This window comes from Boleophthalmus pectinirostris, unplaced genomic scaffold, assembly GCF_026225935.1.
Source record: "Boleophthalmus pectinirostris isolate CB_2022bp ecotype Guang Dong unplaced genomic scaffold, ASM2622593v1 HiC_scaffold_6, whole genome shotgun sequence".
Classification (NCBI taxonomy): Eukaryota; Metazoa; Chordata; class Actinopteri; order Gobiiformes; family Gobiidae; genus Boleophthalmus; species Boleophthalmus pectinirostris.
The window spans coordinates 37120752-37141158 of record NW_026571447.1 but is presented as its reverse complement, the minus strand read 5'-3'; the positions used below and the strand labels follow the sequence as shown (position 1 = coordinate 37141158).

The window sequence follows — 20407 nt, the reverse complement described above, 5'->3', positions numbered from 1 at the left end:
AAATCTTTTTTATGTGAAAACACACTGTTTACTAATAATTTTAAAATATATATAATTAATAAAATAAAATAAAATTTAAAAAGTACTGCGTATTTAGTAATACATGTTTTTTTTTTTGTTTTGTTTTTTTTATAATTTGTCCTGAAGTTTTGTTTAGTGGAGGTTGGCGCCATCGTGTGGACAAAACAATGAACTGCATAAATCTCTCCAAAGCTTGTAATTCTGACCTGTGTCCGCTAGAGGAAGCGCCAGAGTATAATGAATTTAATTTATAAATTAAACTAATGAATTTAGTTTATAGTTTATAATTTGGTTTCTAATTGTAATACAGTTTATATATCTACTAAATATTTATTAGTTTATTTTATTCATGTTTCTTTTTTGTTTTTTTATTTTTATTTATTTATTTATTTTTTGCTGTGGTGTGGCTCAGAAGATAAGACACAGACACACATAGACTCCTGCTGGACTGGAGGTTGAGGGATTGAATCCAGCCTGTGACTATGAGCTGATCTCTTCCCACTGTCTGTGACCTTTAAAACACTATTTATTGTCCAAATTAACTTCTCGTTGAGATCATCATGTTCTAACCTCACTGACTAGTCCTAATTTCCAGGTTCTGTTGCAGCGCAGTATTGAATTAGCAACAGAAGCCTGGAGTTTGAGGCTTTAAGTTGTGCTACAGCGTGGCTCAGTATGCCTATGGCCAGATTAAATTTGATCCGAAAATGTATATACTTAATCTTTTCTATATACTACTTCATCAAAAACACTTAGGTACCCATTCACAAATGCTGTGATTCAGGGGTAAAGACACAGACAGTTAGAGTCTCATGCTGGTCCTGAGGCAGTGTTACAGGACACTTTCATTGTGGAATTGATGACATTTGATGCCCTGAACTTTGTTACACTTAGATATGGAAATTAGTTCTAACGGCAGTAGAGCTGGAGGGTTTTTATCATCAGTTCACTGTTACAAACAGGACACGAGAGTTGTTACTGCGATTTCGAATAATGTCTGAAAAGTACCGCTGTCTTGTTCTACCCAAACTGTGGTTGTACATGTGCATCTTTTCTCTGTAAATCTCATAAGAAACCTGGAGGTTTGACTTGCATCATTTCTGCTCGGCCCCCTGGCACTCTCTTTTCTGTGCCCTAACCGTGTCATTATTCCTACACGGAGCTTTTTGCATATCTTTAACCATTTGTCATGGGTTCTTTTTAATGAAAAGAAATAATACAACGAAGTAAAAAGTAGTGTTTGTGAATTTATTTAGACAAGTACCCAAAAACAGTGAAAAATGGGAAAAAACTTACATATTTACAGGTGGTGATAGTCGTTTCAGTTGCTCCTGAACTGGTGCCTGTGGTGCACACAGCTCTCCTCCTCAAAACACACACTGCCTTTCTGCAGATGGGAGTCCCCTTTTATAGTATGAGACTCCTCCCAATCAATTAGTAAACAAAAAACTGCTGTTTCTCTACTAACAGCCAAACATTTGTATTTTGAGTCGCCAACAGCAAACTCCAAAAAAAGAATTTAGTCTCTTTAAAACATCTCATGAACACAATCAATAATCCTTCAGTCACACTCTGTTCTGTGAGTTCTCATGTGAATATTCAAATGATGTCTCTGTATAAACCGTTTATTACAGATGGAACAGCTGTAAGGTTTCTAACCTGAGTGCCTTTTCATATGTTTATTTAGCTCACACTTTTGACAATGTCTTCTCACATAATGAACAGCTGTAAGGTCTTTCCCCTGTGTGTATTCTCTCATGTACAATTAGATCTTACAAGAAAATGTCTCCTCACACATTGAACAGTTGTAGAGTCTTTTACACTGGTGCATCTTAACATGTTGAGCGAGAATAACTTTTGTTGTAAATGACCTCTTGCATGTTGAACAACTGAATGGTTTCTCTCCTGTGTGAATTCCAGTATGTCTTTGTAAATTCCACTTAGTCCCAAACCTCTTTTGACACACAGAGCACTGGTGTTTCTTGTCCTCAGCTCCTTCTGCTGTTCCTGACATGTCTGCATTGTTCACAGTGGCACTGGTCTCTGGTGCAGACTTGTATTTGGGGGAAAGACTTGAGTTTTGTGCAGTGGAGCTTCTGGTTCTGATCTGGACGTGGTTGTCGTGGTCTCCATCAGCGTTTGTCTCCATCTGTGCAGCTGAACAGATGGATGGAGCTCTCTCACCTGTGTGTATTCTCTCATGTACAATTAGATCACACTTTTGAGAAAATGTCTTCTCACACATTGGACAGTTGTATGTTTTTTCATGCAGGTGTCTCTTAACATGTTGAGCTAGAAAACATTTTGTTTCAAATGATCTCTTGCACGTTGAACATCTGATTGGTTTCTTTTTGTGTTTCTTCTCATGTTTATCTAGATTGGACTTTTGGTTAAATGTTTTCTCACACGTTGAACAGCTGAATGGTTTCTCTGTGTGAATTCCAATATGTCTTTGTAACTTCCACATAGTCCCAAACCTCTTTTGACACACAGAGCACTGGTGTTTTTTGCCCTTAGCTCCTTCTGCTGTTCCTGACATGTTTCTATTGTTCACAGTGGCACTGGTCTCTGGTGCAAACTTGTATTTGGGGGAAAGACTGGAGTTTTGTGCAGTGGAGCTTCTGGTTCTGATCTGGACGTGGTTGTCCTGGTCTCCATCAGCGTTTGTCTCCATCTGTGCAGCTGAACAGATGGATGGAGCTCTCTCACCTGTGTGTATTCTCTCATGTACAATTAGATCACACTTTTGAGAAAATGTCTTCTCACACATTGGACAGCTGTATGGTTTTTCACGCAGGTGTCTCTTAACATTTTGAGCTAGAAAACGTTTTGTTTCAAATGATCTCTTGCATGTTGAACATCTGATTGGTTTCTTTTTGTGTTTCTTCTCATGTTTATCTAGATTGGACTTTTGTTTAAATGTTTTCTCACAGGTTGAACAGCTGAATGGTTTCTCTCCTGTGTGAATTCTAATATGTCTTTGTAACTTCCACATAGTCCCAAACCTCTTTTGACACACAGAGCACTGGTGTTTTTTGCCCTTAGCTGCTCCTGCTGTTCCTGACATGCCTGCATTGTTCACAGTGGCACTGGTCTCTGGTGCAGACTTGTATTTGGGGGAAAGACTTGAGTTTTGTGCAGTGGAGCTTCTGGTTCTGATCTGGACTTGGTTGTAGTGGTCTCCATCAGCGTTTGTCTCCATCTGTGCAGCTGAACAGCTGAATGGAGCTCTCTCATCTGTGTGTATTCTCTCATGTACAATTAGATCACACTTTTGAGAAAATGTCTTCTCACACATTGGACAGCTGTATGGTTTTTCACGCAGGTGTCTCTTAACATGTTGAGCTAGAAAACGTTTTGTTTCAAATGATCTCTTGCACATTAAACATCTGATTGGTTTCTTTTTGTGTTTCTTCTCATGTTTATCTAGTTTGGACTTTCGTTTAAATGTTTTCTCACAGGTTGAACAGCTGAATGGTTTCTCTCCTGTGTGAATTCCAGTATGTCTTTGTAACTTCCACATAGTCCCAAACCTCTTTTGACACACAGAGCACTGGTGTTTCTTGCCCTTAGCTCCTTCTGCTGTTCCTGACATGTTTCTGTTGTTCACAGTGGCACTGGTCTCTGGTGCAGACTTGTATTTAGGGGATAGACCAGAGTTCTGGACTTGGTTGTCGTGGTCTCCATCAGCATCTGTCTCCATTTGTGCAGTTGAGCAGCTGAGTGGAGCTCTCCAGTCTTCATCATCAGTGTCAGAGGAGTGCTCTGTGTCTCCCTCAGTCTCTGAGTGTAAATGTGTCTCTGCGCTGATGTCCTCTCCCTGTGTTTCTTCTCTGAGCTCAGTTTGTCTTTGTTGAAGCACCGAAGACTCTTCTGTCTTCACACAGACAGCACTGGACTCTGGGACGCCCACTGAGACCTGGGGTGGGGGAGATTGACACAAATTAATATTTCAGATTTTGACCTACTTTTTTTTTAAATTTCAGTCAAAAATATGCTAAATGTTTTTCCTTTTCATTTTCTGCTGAAAACTTTGACTAAACAGTTTCTTTAGACGTTCATGGAGACAGAGATAAAATAATCTTAGTCTGGTCCTGACCAGGGGCCTGATTTATAAAGCTTGCTTACGCAAAAATCCGTGCGTGCGCGCTTCCTACGCCAACCGCGGTATTTATAAAACTCGACTAAGGCGTGGCTCTTTGCTTAACTCTACGCCAACTCGGGACCTCCTGTAAGTTCTACGCAAAGTCTGGAGACACGGGGAAAAAGCGACACTCGTGGAGATGAGCAAAAGTGAACAGAGTTTGAGGAAGTGTTTGATCAGAAAATCCACGTATATAGAAGAATTACCTTCAGATTTGCGCATTTAAGTGTTTGGTTCGCCAAAATACGGAGAAGGGCTGTTTATTCCACTCATTATTCTCCACAATATTATACATTTGAAACTCGTGCACGAGCGCGGCCACGTTCCCGGACTCGGTGTAGCGCAGAGTCCCACAGTCCACACCGCGACCATAGACTTCTATAGAACACAGTCTGTGACCAACACAGAGGACGAAATAATGACCCAACCTGAGAGAAAACTCTTCCCTTGGACGCAGCAGGAGCCAGGCTTTGATTTAATGAACGCAACTTTAACACTTTTACTTTAGTAGTTATTGTGTAAAGCACTTTGAATTACTTTGTGTACGAATTGTGCTATACAAATAAACTTGCCTTGCCTTGCCTTGCCTTAGTCTTTACGCACCGAGCGCCAGAGTGACCTGAGTCTGTGGACAACACGAAGCCTACTGCCCGAACCTGACCCCAACCAAAATCTTCCCTACATTTTTGTGTAATGGGGAACTCTTGTACATGAGAACTGCTCTCTCACTGTATGAAGAACAGAATAATGCCCCCGACCCAGACCCACACTCACAGGTTCAGCAGTTTGGATGTATCGTGTGGACTTTAATTGGCAGAATAACATCTGTATCTGATGTGTTTCGTGCTAAATCTGTGTCCTCGTGTCCTCGTGTCCCTCCCTCGCTCCTTTCCCTGTCCAGGGGAGGGCATCTGAATCTCTCGCACGCGCTCATAATTTGACCATTCAGATCAGCGCGTGCACGTTTCTACGTGTATATGCATAAATACACAGGGCCAGTCCTCACACACATCATAGACAGACTTAAAAATATAGCGATAAAACTCTTGAAACAGCGAAAAAACACATGGGCTTTACTGTAAAGATGTGCTGCCTAAATATTATAAAATATGATCAAATGAACAGATGAGTCATTGTTGTCACTTTTTTAGTTTTTATGTATCGCACTAACTTACGACAACTCCTGCGCAGTTTTTTATAAATGAGGCCCCAGGTCTTCCGGGTCCTTTTTACTGCAGCAACTCAGAATCAGCTATGGTTACTCACTTTGGTGGAAGTGAGGCTTCGACAAACTTGGATTGGCCAAATAAAACAGTTTTAGCTCGCTTTGTGGAAACCCCCCCGGTGCCTATCTACCCTCATCACACTGGACCTAAATTCCATTGTAAGATTTATTTATTACAAGTTGGACATAGTTAAAACTTTGGATTGAACTTCTCTCAAAGAACCACAGAGTTTCTACCAGAACAAAATAACTGACAATCTCTTTCAGTAAAGAAACAAGCACTGACCAAGATACAAATAGAAGACGCTGCCATTTGATAAAACAGGCGACTTTCTCAACAGAAAGAGGAATGATGTAATTATGTGCTGTGAATAATGTGAATGTTGTTTGCATATTGATTTGTAAATGTTTTCTTTAGAGAAGACCACACTCATTTGCATATTTCCTATTCAAATGCTGCCTGATTAACTTGGTCAATAAATGTTCATAAATTGCAACTTGCTTTGGTGAATAGTGATGTTAATTACAGTTATTTCCAGATATGGATGAATGACACGGTACAAGAACCTATGAACCTTCAGAGCACACACAGACCATGAGTCCTGATTCACAATTAATAATAACAGAATGTAATAATTAATAATAATAATAACTAAATGTAATTCCAAATCTTTCTATCAATTACCCTTTAAACTCACTTCACCGTGGAACATTTCACATCTCCATGCGTGTGGTCCACACTCTTCAGAGACACAACTCAGATCCCCACACTGTCAATGAGTCCCTTATTGAAATGATCACTCGACACACACGACCGGCCCTCTACAACTGACTCAGAGGAAGCACACGGCTCAAAGACAATCAGAGTCGAGCTGCAGCACTGCCCGATCCCTCCTCTCTCACTCTCTCTCCCTCCCTCACCACCCCCCCTCCCTCTCTTACTCACTCACTCTCTTCCTCCCTCCCTCTCCCACAACACTCTATCTCCCTCCCTCCCTCTCACTCTCCCCCTCCCGCTTTCTCTCACTCACTCTCTCTCCTTCCCTCTCTCTTCCTCACTCACTCTCCCCCTCCCTCTCTCCCTCACTCACTCTCCCCCTCCCTCTCTCCCTCACTCACTCTTTCCTTCCCTCTCTCTCCCTCCCTCCTTCATTCTCCCTCACTCCCTCCCTCATTCACTCACTTTCTCTCTCCCTCCTTCTCTCTCTCCCTCCCTCACTCACTCTCTCTCTCACTCTCCCTCACAAAACGCCTATACGGGTTTATATAGTTGAACAGGACAATTTCACGAGACACGCCCGGTGGTGGTTTAGGTGGACTACCCTTTCCCAAGGTCCTACAGCTTTGGGAGTTGGCTTAAAATGCTCTAAAAAATCTGAAAAAAATTTGGATCACTTCAGAGTTCATACACTCTCAACAGAACTTCATACACACGACCCTGTTCAAATTATGGTTTAAGCAGACAATTCACATTTTGACAAATGTGTGGTTTATGAGGACAGAAAGAAACACTATCCGGACAGTGATGTCATTTTTTTAATTTAACATAAACATAACATACATGTACCTGACAGCACAGCATCAGCAGGACATGTCATTACTTTGAACTGTAAAAGCACATTATTGTATGCGCAAATTAAATACAAAAAAAAAAAAGGTAACAATATAAATAAAAAAGATGAACATTTTATATTGAAACCACCCTGATTAATGGCAAGAGAAATTCTCACTATGTTCAAAGTGGACCTCAGTCTGCTATACTTCTCCACCTAAAAGCCAGGATTCTCCTTTGAGGACAGTGAGGTACAGATTTTAGTCAGAGAAAAGAATTTTAGATGGGAGTTAAAGAGGCTATTTTTGTTAAGACAATCCTTCCTTGAACAGAAAGAGGCCTCGGACCTCATCTGTCTCCATCTACAACTCCATCCTCAGAGCTAAATCAGAGAAAACAATGGTGTTAGTCAGGTCAGAGCCAGAGGTGTGAAAGCTCCATTATGGGCCTGAATGATTCTGCTAATATGACCCACACTCAGTGCAGTTGAATGGGCCTAACAAACAGAAACTAAACAAGTAGGTGTGTTAGTTTCAGAGGAGTTTCAGTGTAGTGAGCGCCCCCTTCTGGCAGATATTAGGCAGTGTCCACCAACCTCTGACCAGAATTGAAGAAGCAGCTTGGATAAGCTGTGAAACATTTTTCAAATTTTTCAAATCAAAATCAATGTTTGCCCAGTTGAAAAATTGCCAATCCATGGCAAAGGAGAAATTCAAAGGAAAAAGAGGGATTCTGCACACACCTTGTTTGGTTTAAAACAATAAAAAAAAAAACTGTTCTCTTGCACACAGATTTGTGAAGTCACAGATTTTGCTTTCTTGACAGCTTTTTTGCGGCTACTCCTCGGTTTCTAACAAAGTCCCTTATATTTTGCACTGTTCTTTGCTCTAACACAGACCCTTCAACCAACTTGCAATGAGCACATTCAGTTTTGGTAGCCAATTTTCCTTTAGCTATGTGAACTTTAAAATATTTCATTACTGCATTGATCTCAGCCTTAGACCATGTTTTCTTAGGTGTTCGTCTACCTTCATTGTTGGATGTTGGACCAGCATCTTGCCCTGTGTTTGTAGAAAGACAAAAAACTGTTAAGCCATTTACCGATTTCCACAGATTCTTGTTTGTTTCTAGGACTGCAATTGTCAGCTAGTTTTTCACCATGTGGTCATAATATCACCACTTAAAATGGAGTCTCACATTAGCTGCAGCTAATCTAATTGAATTCATTTACTCTTTTTGTATACCTTTAAACCAGCAGCAGATCTCAGAACAGCTGCATTTATTGTCATCAGGTTTATGTCTGACATGTTTCATTCTGATGTCTGACATCAGACATAATTTGAATAAACTGACACCTCCATGATAATACTGTGAAATAGATAATTATATGAACATCTAAAATGCACAGCACTATTATATTTTTGCAGTTTTTATCTTCTATTTTATTCTATTGAATTTCATTTGTGTTCTTTATTATCTTCTAAATGTGTTTTAAATAGTCTCCATGCATTTTTCTCTTAAAAGTGTAAATATGCTCTTTAATAAACATGTCTTACCTTCATAGCCTGGGATAGTCTCATTAATTGTGGATGCCACTGTTGAGACAGTTTCTGCTGAACACGTGTTGGGGGGAAAAAAATGTCAATGTACATTTCATCAACATAAACACACCTATTAAGTAAGGCGACTTACCAAAATCTCCAGTGCTATGGACCTGCTCTGTGACTGTAGACTGTGAAGCAGCATCAACAGGTTCACTGGTTCCACACTCTTCTGTTTTTATCACTTCCGTGTCACCATCATCAGACTCATTCTCTTCAGTATCACTAAACACAATTTCATCTAGGAAAAGGTTTGAATAAAAGTCAAATGATGACTGTGTACAGTTGCTTCAAACTAATCAAACACTCCAGTAGATGTACAAACCCTCTATCTCGATCTCATCAAGTGATTTTCCCCGCATGCTGGAAAGATGTCCTTTCTCCATTGCCAAAAGTAGTTTTGAAATCTTTGCCAGCTGTGTTGTGGGAACTGGTAGTCTGTAAAAATTTCGATGAACATTGATATCATGACCCAGGAAATCTGCAACCTGATCAAGTTCATTATGTTTTAAATTCAGGACTTGTGAGAGTGTGGCGACATGTTTCCTGAGTTGTGTTGATCTGAGATGCTCAGGGTACTTTGCTCCACACTGGTCCGCATAAACACGCAAACAGTCCTGTCCTCTGTAATAGCTTATTGATTTGGGTTTTGCAAACAGGAAGACATTTGTGGCACAAACATCACATTCACTTCTTTTACTCGCCAGTAGTGAAAGAGAATTCACCGCACTTGGTGGGAGAAGAACTGTAACCTTTCGACCTCTTTTGCCCACGATTTCCACTCGACTAAAATAGTTGCAGAGCCTCTGTTCAATCTTTGACAAACCCATGGCAACATCTTTATGAAGCTTGGTGTCGTCTCTTTCATTAAAACTTTTGAACCGCATTTTTGAAACCTCCTCAGCAGGTCTTCGATTGAACACAATGATTTGTGCAAGTGTAACTTTTGCAAGTTGAGCATAGTTGTGCGGGCTAGTCACTTCCTTCAAGCTGGAAAAGGCACTTTCTGCAAGATTTCTCAAGGTACTGATGGAGAATCTGAACATCCTCAGTGAAGAGTAATGTTGATGGCTTGTTGTACTTTGCATCACTCAGTGTGTTCAAGGCACTATGAGGCACCAATTCAGACCACTTGGAGGCGTACAGCTTCTTGAATCTATCGGTGGACTTGCACAGTTCTTCATCTTCTACCACGAGAGCCCTACAGTGGATAATGTCACAGATTTTTTTAAGTGTATGTCCCAATTTAAGAGCTAGGCTTGGTGTTCCATACAGTTGTTTTTCTTCATCGAAACCAGCAACTTTCTTCACAGCTTGCACAACTCTCTGGAAGTTAACAGGTTTAACAGCCTCCTCCAGGTTATGTATTGAGAATTCTGTGCGCAGACATAACAGCAAACGGCCCACTTCTCTGAGCTGCTGTCTCATGTATTCTCTCTTTGTAGGGTCTTGTCCATGTCTGTTGTAGAGGAACTGTGCAAACTGAATGATAGACAGGTCATTTCGCACAACTGAGGCAACCTCATCCTGTTTCATGGCTGTCAGGAGCTTCCACACACCACTTGAAATCTGGTGACTAGATACAGTCTCTAGAGTACCAGCCACACCCAGTACTTTGGTTCTTCCAGGTGCTTTATCAGTAATTTCATTGTCTGGCTTACAGGGGCATTTGCGGACATGTCTCCAAAGTTCCTTCCGAATGAACATCCCTTGACAATGCATACAGTGAATAAACTTTCCTGATATTTCTTTAGTTTTAGGTTTTCTCTTAACTTTCACTGGTCCTGAAGCGCCTTGTAAAACTGCAGTGTAATGTCTAAAATTTCCCTTATTCCGCATTCTTTCTAATAATCTTTTCCGCTCTTTTGAGTGGTCAGGTAGGGAAAATACATGTAGAACTTCATCGTGTGTTGTGTGTGTTCTCAAGTGGCGGGAAATTTTGCTTTGTGGCTTACCACAAATGTAACAGTAATTTTTTATAGTCATTGTCAATTGTGTTGAGTCATGATTGGGAAGCTGTTCTTCATCCTTTGGATTTTCCTTTGGTGTGCCTTTGGTAGAAGTAGATGAATGTGATGTTTTAGTATTATTGGAAACCACATGGTCTTCAAGAGGAGGTGAAACCTTGGATGTGGTAGGCTCAACTTGGATGTCAGCGTCTAATCGATGAGATGTTCCTTCTTCAGGCATAAAGTTTTTTTCTGTAACCTGTCCATCTCTTGACTGATTAGGTATAAAAGGTATGCCAATATCTGAATCATTGTCTTCTTGTGACTTGGAGTCTGGTATGTACTCTTCATCAGACAGGTTATCATCAGCATCTGATATCTGACCCACTTCTGAATGTACACGGTCCTGAAATAATGAGAAAACAAAATAAATAATAAGACCATGCTGTTTGGGTTAAAAAGGTGTTAAATATAAAATAAATATCTTGGGTGAGTGGGCCACGCACTGGACTTTTCAAACTCTGGTTGCCTTCATCTATTTCAGGCTGGTTGCTCTCAGTCATAATCTGTAAAAGAAACATTATGCAGGAAATAAATAAACTGACAACGTATTACTAAGATTGTACAATTCAATGAGATTCTAGAGGTTTGAATAACTGTAACAATTCTACTCCTTACAAAAGCAGAAGTCCTCATTGGAACCTCACTGGATGATTTTATAAAACGGTATAGAATGCAAGATATCAATAATAATCTATGTATGATGAGGTTATACTTCTTCAAAATCCTTGGTTGCGGATGAGAAAATCTCTTTACGAATATTAATCTGCTAACATTCAAGACTATTTAACCAAATTCTTCACCATTAGTGCTTATTGATCAATTTAACATTTGATTCCTTTCCATTTCTATATCTATAACACTCTTCTAGGAGGTTGCCTGTAAGTTTTTCTCTTGAGTAAGGACATTTCTTTAGTTTTTAGATCTGATGAAATTTATGTAAGATTCTGCACACACACAATACCTATATCACGTGTTGATGGACTTAAAACATTCCACAAAACATTGCCATTGTAATGAAGGCTCCATTTGATTTACCTTTTCATCTTGGCTGAGTGGATCATGATCTGGACCTGTCAAACTCTGGTTGCATGCATCCATTTCTGTCTGGTTAGCTCCATCTATTTCAGTCTGTTTGTCTTCACCCACCTCAGGCTGGTTGCTTTCAACTACCAACTGTAAAAAAAAAAAAATATGAAGGAAATAAATAATGAACCAAGAATGTATTAACATGATTGTACCATTCAAGGGGATTCTAGAGGTTTGTGTAACTATAACAATCCTTTTCCTCACAAAGATCAGAAGACACGGTTTTGGAAAGCATTTCATAAACACTATCACATTCAGGTTACTACACACAGACACTCACACACTTTCAGATCTTATACTGACTTAGACTTTAGAAATTACTTTAAGAGAGGGTTCTTACAAAACAGTGTCTTTACAAATAATGTCACATGCTGATGATTACACAGTAAAAAACACTTTGAAAAAGAGAGTCCTTTCAAAACAATGTCCATATAAACCATATCACATTCAGGTTATACTCCTATATCTATTTCAGTGTCCACGTCAGGCTGGTTGCTTTCAACCACCATCTGAAACATTATGGAGGAAATAAATAAGCTGCATCAGACAGTTTCTCCTCTAAACCGAGCCTTGCTAAGTCACGTAGCTAATGCTAGCTAATAAACTAACATTACATTAAGAAAACTAATTTCTAACCAGACGCATCATGCAGTGTATCAGTTACTAAGTCATATAAGTAAAAAAGACGTCTGTACTAATAAAAGGCTGCTACATTTGCATGCATGTTTGGTTACCTGTATGTTTTTAATCCTCCATTATCGCCATGCTTCTGTGTTGCTCCAGTGCGCATGGGCCCCGAGGTCTTTAACATGTGTTTAAACTGCACATGTGCAAACTGAGCTCTGGCCGCGTTGTAAGCCCCGCCCCCTGTCACGCCCGTCCCGAGTGTATCAGAAATGTGTATAAAACTGCAGTACTGCTTTGGGAACTAGAAGGTAGTGTGTTATACCCAAAACATGCTACATAGGTCTCCAAGAACAGTTGATAGTCAAGGTCAGTTAAATGCAATCAATCAATTAACCTGCCCAGGGCTAGTGGCTAGACACTTCACCCTCATTGACTAGTATGAAAGTGGTGTGTGCATGAGTGATGGTGGCGATCGGATTGACCGTTGGCGCCGTGTGGCATGGCAGCCACGCCAATGTCAGTCTGCCCCAGGGCAACTGTGGCTACAACAGTAGCTTACCATCACCATGTATAGAGTGAATGAATAATATGCTGAATGTAATGCTCTGTAAAGTGTCTTTGTGACAAAAATGTTTGTGAAAAGCTCTATATAAATAAAGACTTACTTACTTATACACTGAAATACACCCAAAAAACAGGTTTCGGGTTAAACTGGACTTTTCAACAAAAAAAAGAAAAGTGTGTATATATGTATATGTATGTATATGTATGTGTGTATATATATATATATATATATATATATATATATATATATATATATATATATATATATATATATATATATATATATAATTATGTTATTTAGACATCAGCAAAAGCACTCTTTGAATTAGCCGGACCTTGGCATAGTCCGGCTATACAATAAAAACCAGCACGCGCACACACACACACAAAATCAGCCCTGCGCTGTGTTGATGCTTCTGCATAAGAAGAAGTTCATTTTTTAAACCACCAGATGAAGCTATAGAACACACCAACACAGAGTTAACACAGTGTTGGAAATGTGTTGCACACACCTTGAGGCTTCATCCACCCATCACTACTAAACACTATTTGCATGTTCTTCCCATGTCTGTGGCAGAGTCCTACACCTGATCGGGTACCTGCGGGTACGGGCAAATAATTGTGAAACGGGCGAGTTTCAATGTTCTGAATTTTACAGGTGGGTAGTGATTACACACAAACGGGTCAAGACTAAACCAGGACTAAACCAGGACTAAACCTGGACTAAACCTGGACTAAACCTGGACTAATCTTGGACTAATCTTGGACTAATCTTGGACTAATCTTGGACTAATCTTGGACTAATCTTGGACTAATCTTGGACTAATCTTGGACTAATCTTGGACTTAAGAGAGAGATCGCGAGAGAACCCTGAGCCTGCAGAGTAGGGTCTCTGCAAAGCGCAGCACATACCTCTGTGTGGCACGTAGCTCTAGTCCAGTCCTTTCTCCTACGGTCACTCCGGGAGTCAGTCCGGGAGTCAGTCCGGGAGTCAGTCCGGGAGTCAGTCCGGGAGTCAGTCCGGGAGTCAGTCCGGGAGTCAGTCCGGGAGTCAGTCCGGGAGTCAGTCCGGGAGTCAGTCCGGGAGTCAGTCCGGGAGTCAGTCCGGGAGTCAGTCCTGGTATCTTGATCAGTGTTTCTTCTGCTCAGTAAATAAAATCTGTGAAGTGATGACAGTCGAGTTGCTTCTGTGAATTCGTATTCGTACTGAAGAAAGTGAAACCGTCTCATTTCATTTTGTGATTGTAATTCTTGAATTCGTAACTTTTCAGTTCATATTCTCATTAGGGATGGGCATTCGATGAAATTTTCTTAAAATCGATCGTCGGAAGAATTAACGATCGATTATCGATTAATCATTAACGTTTTTATATTAAAATGATCATCATTATTATTACTATCTGCTCTACTAATCTGCATAAATAAATTCAACTTTACGACAAATAAACCGTAACGACTCTAGAGCCACATCAATCCGTTTGACATTATAATGTGTTTAATTCAGTTTTGCGCAACTCTCACAGAAACAAAACTTAAAACCGCATCGCTAATTTGCATAAACTCAGCGAAGATAAAACTACAGCTCTTGTGTCGCTGATGCGGTCAATTTCTGTTGGATTAAAAGACATGACTCAGTGGAATACAGGTTAGTGTGACCATATTTGCATTTGTCAAAACCAGGACACTGTACGGGGGGAGGGAGGTGGGGACTCGTCATTGACACTGTGCAACTCTCACCTGGTAAAGCTTTTTCCCACTGGACACCGAAACATATGTTCCTGCTTTGAACACTGTGCACATGGACTCCCACTTGTCCCGAATGCAACGGAAAGCGTGGAATTTCTTGTACAAGTCATCGTTAAATACGCATTTGTGCTTCGGTACGTTGCAGACTGACCGAATGTTTGTGTCTCGCTCCTTCTGAGTGCAGAGAGCTACATGTACGGACCCTGTTTGGTCACGCTACGCACAGCAACCTACATTCGGTTTGTCGATTAAAATTAACGTAATCGATGAAATTCTTAATGATCAATTATCGATTAATCGATTAATCATGCCCATCCCTAATTCTCATGGATGCTTCAGTTAGAGTGTTTTTACGCTGTGTGTGATTTATCACGGGCGGGAAATGGGTGGAATGTTAACAGGTCCGGGTGGGTGCGATGTTGAACTGTGCAGGTGCGGGTCTCCAAAAATGGACCCGTGCAAGACTCTGGTCTGTGGTGGTAGGCAGTTTCCCTAATTAAACAAAACTTGCACCACAGGAACAATCGAGCAAAGATCAAGGCTGAAGTAATCCTTATACTAGTATATTACCTATCCTATTAACTTAACCTTACATTATGATATTTTTTATATCAGTATCTGTAAAACAATAATCATTATAATTGGTGATATATTTGTTATTAGATGTATATGATATACAGATGTTGGAATCCACCTTAACACTGTAGTATGGGGGGAGTATGTCCCCATTTTTCATACAAACGCCCTCATTTTGAGAAAAAATTTGCACACACCCACCCATCCTCTGCTGCAGCATCTCCCCTGGAGTCTTCATAAACATTTTTTAAGTGTGATATATTGCTGAAGTAAATCTAGATGATAAACGAGAATACTGAAACCAAACTATGAAGCAAACTTTTCTCCAAAATTCTAAAATTCTACAACATTGTTAAACATGAGCTGCAATAAATAAACTGCAGAATGCAACACTTAAGTTATTAGTTTGTAATTTTGGTTCGTAATTTAACCCTCTAATTGGCTCATGTTTAAGTAGACTTCATTCAGAACTTAACTGGCGTTGTCCTTTCATGGTGAAATAGAGGACTGGAGGGGCATGAGGTAGGATCATGTGTGCAGACTGCTGCACGAGGATTTTATAATCCTGATATTTTTACACATATGAAATGTGCTTTTTGTCCACATAAACGCTTTCAATTAGATTTTGATGCACACCTGACTACAGCTCTAATAAATTGTTGTTATCATGTAAATTTACCATTTTGGTCTATTTGGACACATAACCCACCTGCTCCTCCTGTTTGACGCTCAGCTCCTCTGGTGCATCCTTAATCTGTGAAGTCTGTGGAGAGTCCTGGTTCAGACCTGTCTCTTCAGCAGTCACACTCAGCCACTCGTTCAATAAAGTTGTCAGCGTTTGGTCTTTCTGGACTTGGTTGTCATGGTCTCCATCTGCGTCTGTCTCCATCTGTGCAGCTGAACAGATGAATAGAGTTCCCCAGTTTTCATCATTAACAGTGTCAGAGGAGTGTAAATGTGTCTCTGCGCTGATGTCCTCTCCCTCTGTTTCTTCTCTGAGCTCAGTTTGTCTTTGTTGAAGCAGTGAGGACTCTTCTGTCGTCGCACAGGCAGCACTGGACTCTGGGACGCCCATCGTGACCTGGGGTGGGAGAGATTGACACAAAATAATTTTCATATTTTGACCCACTTGAAAACAATAATCAGAATGTTTCTTGATTTCAATCAGAAATGTGCTAAATACCCCAGATTGCAGTCGACACCAAGACAAGAGGACACAGTTTGAAACTAGCGAAACCTCCGCTGTCACATTTTCAGCCATCATATTGTAGACGACTGGAATTCACTACCAGAAAACATTGTCTCTGCACCATCAGTCAACTCCTTCAAAAACCACCTGGACAGCTACTGGAAAAATCACCCATGGAAATTCCAGTGGCATGCTGACCTGGGAAGCATGCCTTACAAACCGCACACTCGTGCATGCATAACAACTAAGTTTGTAAAAAAGTTAGAGTATGCATGTACAAAGGAACTGAAGACTACAGATCTGGTCTCAGAGGCTATCAGCCCGTGAAAAGGAACATCCTAAGTATCCTAAGTAAGTATGTATCGTATTTTCCGGGCTATTAGACGCTCTGGTCATTAAATGGTCTATTTTCAAACTTTTTCCACAAATAAACTGCACTGGACTTTAAACTAAACACAACAGTTGGATGGGTCAGTGGGACTTTGTTTGTGGCGTTCATGGTGACTCTGGGCTTTGTTCAGTTGTGGCGTGTAGGGAGGGTGCTGTCTGGGATCGCTGGATTGTCAGTGTGTTCGCAGTGACTCAGTTGTTCAGTCGTGTCTAGCAGTGGCACATTGCACTCGCTTTTTCTGTTCGTTCCTCCGTTCCGTTCCTCGTCGGCGTGGAGTGATGAGTGTGTCTGTGGGTGTGTTACGCTGCGCAGTGGCTGTCTGCTCCGTGTGTGTTTGCGTGCGCTGCGACTTTGTAGTTTACAAAGCACCTACTTTTTTATCTAGTGTGTTTCTTTTTATTGTTGTTATATGTGCAAAATAAATAATAAATAAATAAATAAATACATAAATACATACTGAAGTCATGATGGGACACCCGAGTGGATTCGTGTATAGGGCGCTCTGGATTGTGGGGCGCGCGGTCATTTTTTGATGGGGTTAGAGGCTTAAGAGCGCGTCTAATAGCCCGAAAAATAAGGTAAATGTTTGTGTAATTTTCTTCATTGAGGTTTGTTAGAAATATTGTTATACATTTATCAATCTCAGTGTGATAACAAATGCACAGCCTCCAGATGAAGGGACCGCCGTGACCAGAAGACAGAAGACCTCAAGTCAGCAAATGGCCCTAAACACATAGAGACATCGAGCGTCCCCCTCCTCCATCCGGCCGCCCCCTTCTCTTTGTTGTCACACGGCCCCCTACCCCGCTGTGCCCGGGAGAGGAGGGAGGCTCTTCTGTTTTTAATTTTCCCCAATTTCATCCTAGACATAAATACATCCCACCTGTACTAGGAGCGTGTGTTCCTCCTGTTTGACGCTCGGCTCCTCTGGCTCCTCTTTAACCCGTGGAGTCTGTGGAGGGTCCTGGTTCAGACCGGGGCCAGGACTCTTTGAGGGGATCTGAACACCCGCCCTGAGCAGCACGACTCTCGGGCTCAGCACCGAGTCCAGGAGCTCCTGTTTCCTCTGGTTCTCCTCTTTGGAGCGACACACTTCCTCCTCATACTCCGCTATCGTTCTTTCAAACAGCCCAAAGATCTCTTCAGCAGCCGCAGTCAGCCGCTCATTCACCAAAGCTCTCAGTGTTTGGCTTTTGGACATTTTAACAAACTGTTTTAAACTTTAGCTCCGAACTAACCGCACACGAGGCTGGGCGGTCTGCTTCCTGCTTTATGTGCAACAGAGTAGACACGGTGAGTGCATTACTGCCCCCACTGGTCAGGATGTTTATTTATTTATTTATTTATTTTATTTATTTGAGACAGGGACAGCGCACAATTTTCGCATTAACCTTGACAGGAGAGATGCATTGTACATCAGGTTGTAGCATCAGTGCTAATTTCCACCTGTAGTCCCTGGACAGGTTCATTGATTGATTGTATTTAACTGACCTTGACTATCAACTGTTCTGGAGACCTGTAGCATGTTTTGGGTTGTTAAACTCTTAATTTTCTTCTTCGAGTAGTGTTTTAAGTTGGCAAACAACTTTTGGTGATGAGTGCAAACTGGAATGCTGAATATATGTAAAAACAAAAAGTAAATATACTGTGTATGTATATAAATAGAAAACATAATAATAATAATAATAATAATAATAATAATAATAATAATAATAATAATAATAATAATGTATATCACTCAAAAACCTAAGTCAAATTTTGAAACTTCCATCACTGATACTTTATTTCATTTCTTTCCTGAGTGTACTTGTCCTCCAAAAACATCATATATTCAATATTTTAAGTCAAAATCATATATTATATTGACTCGAGGCACACAGAGTGAAGGTTTCAAGCCTTTATTTCTTGACATTTTGGTGATAATATTTATGGTGATTGTTGGGTCTGGTTTCTCTCATTTTCCTCTTAATAATACCCCATAGATTCTCTGTGGGGTTCAGGTCAGGTGAGTGGTCATTTAGCCAGTTTTGGTACCTTTGGCTGTGTGGGCAGGCGCCAAGTCCAGCTGGAAAATGAAATCAACACTTCCATATATGGCTGCGTTGGCTGTGGACTTCAGAAAACACAGTGGATCAACACCTGCAGATGACATAGCAGCCCAAATCATCACTGACTGTGGAAACTTCACACTCGACTTCAAGCAGTGTGGGTTCTGTGCTTCTCCACTTTTCCACCAGACTCTGGGACCTTCATTTCCAAAAGATATGCAAAAGTTACTTTCAGCTGAAATGAGAACTTTAGACCACTGAGCAACTGTCCAGTTCTTTTTCTCCACAGTCCAGGTAAGACACTTCTGACATCTTCTCATGTCCCATTTAGACTTTGCACTAACTCCAGCAAAAGTCCAGTCCTTATGACGCGTCCCCAAATTCTTGAGTTGATTTTGCTTGACTATCCTCTCGAGGCTGCAGTCATCTCTTTGGTTGGTGCACCTTTTCCTACCACTTTAGGACATGATTAGGATGTGACCTTTGCGACGACCCATCTCACTCAGACCCGGATGGTGCACTCGGACCCTGACTCCCCCAGGATCTGAGTGAAGTAACAAGTGTGAGTCAAAGGTCCCCCTGACAGAGGGCTCTGCCAGATGTTCCCAACAGACCCTTAAGATACGCTTGGGCCTGCCAGGTTTTTCCAACTTCCTCCTCCTCCAGCAAACTCAACTCACCACCTCCGGCCTGTGTGTCCTCATGCCACGTGGTCTGATGGATGCCCTTGTCCAATCTGGTCATTGAGGCCCCTGCCATCCTCAATAATACATTCTCTTCTTCTCGACTTACATTTTCAAAATCAAAACATAGTCATTTTTTTCATCTTCAAAATATTCACCAGAAGCATAATCAACATGTAATTGTAATGTTAAAGGCTGTAGCTTTATTATATTAGAATAAGTAAAATGTTTTAAACCCAAAAGATCAGGGACCTCAAGTGACTTTGAGGTTTTTTTTCTACTCAATTTGTAATACAATATTTTAAAGGTCCTATATTACATGACTCTTGTGAGCTTCTTGTTGTTGTTGCCTCATCAAAAACATACCCGGAGTTAACAGCTAACTATTACCTTTAATTCAACAGAGATGGGCAATTCCAGGACTGAAATGATCCAAATGATTCTACTGATGTATGGAAAAGACAATGGAGCACTTCCTGTATTACCACATGACATCACAAGGTGGAACAGAGTGTTTTCTGTTTGAGAGAAGAACTCAGCCTAAATCTGCAGGGTTTGTGCGTGAATGAAACAAAACACGACTGGAGATCTGTTTGTGATGGAGAAACATTATAGCATAGATCAGAAAATAGCAGAATATGAGCCTGTAAAATAAACTCACACATTCACACTGACTCCACACCTGACCGTAAAACACATAATGCACCATTACCAGAAATCGCCTCAACACGTCTGAGGGATGTCACCACAAAGAACCATTAAGGCCGTGTCCAGCCCAGTCTACAGTGAACACCGGTGAACAAATCCTGCATATTTAGGCTGAGCTCTTTTCTCAAACAGAAAACATTGTGTTCTACCTTGTTAGACCTTCAAATCATTTTAAAAGGAGCTTCATTACAGTTGCTTTTGTACTAATTTATGTTAATTGTAATCTATTTAGTA

The 20407-nt window shown here is 40.7% G+C and overlaps 1 protein-coding gene across 4 annotated transcripts; it reads right to left on the bottom strand.

The window, feature by feature from the left end:
- Positions 1 to 1265: 1265 nt before the first annotated feature.
- Positions 1266 to 18003, bottom strand: LOC129411849 (zinc finger protein 271-like). 4 transcript variants are annotated; one of them, XM_055163989.1, is made up of 8 exons: positions 17618 to 18003; positions 15864 to 16235; positions 11591 to 11728; positions 10999 to 11058; positions 8869 to 10898; positions 8635 to 8784; positions 8499 to 8555; positions 6819 to 8003 (listed from the first exon to the last, which is right to left on the bottom strand). In XM_055163989.1, exons 1-5 carry the CDS (start codon positions 17933 to 17935, stop codon positions 9516 to 9518), a joined length of 2271 nt encoding a protein of 756 aa, XP_055019964.1. In that variant the 5' UTR covers positions 17936 to 18003; the 3' UTR covers positions 6819 to 8003; positions 8499 to 8555; positions 8635 to 8784; positions 8869 to 9515. The 4 variants fall into 4 exon arrangements, with proteins under 4 accessions (XP_055019963.1, XP_055019966.1, XP_055019964.1 ...); XM_055163990.1 differs by having other exon boundaries at positions 8499 to 8552; XM_055163988.1 differs by lacking the exons at positions 6819 to 8003; positions 8499 to 8555; positions 8635 to 8784; ... (1 more) ...; positions 10999 to 11058; positions 11591 to 11728 and adding an exon at positions 1266 to 3940.
- Between the last annotated feature and the right edge of the window lie 2404 nt (positions 18004 to 20407).

Bases quoted from the DNA above. Each gene is read 5' to 3' on its own strand.
- LOC129411849 (XM_055163988.1), bottom strand. From the start codon at position 17,935: ATGTCCAAAAGCCAAACACTGAGAGCTTTGGTGAATGAGCGGCTGACT. The intron at 16,236-17,617 runs GTGGGATGTATT...CTCCCACCCCAG, and splicing joins AACACACGCTCCTAGTACAG to GTCACGATGGGCGTCCCAGA. The intron at 3,941-15,863 runs GTGGGTTATGTG...CCCCCACCCCAG, and splicing joins GCGTCAAACAGGAGGAGCAG to GTCTCAGTGGGCGTCCCAGA.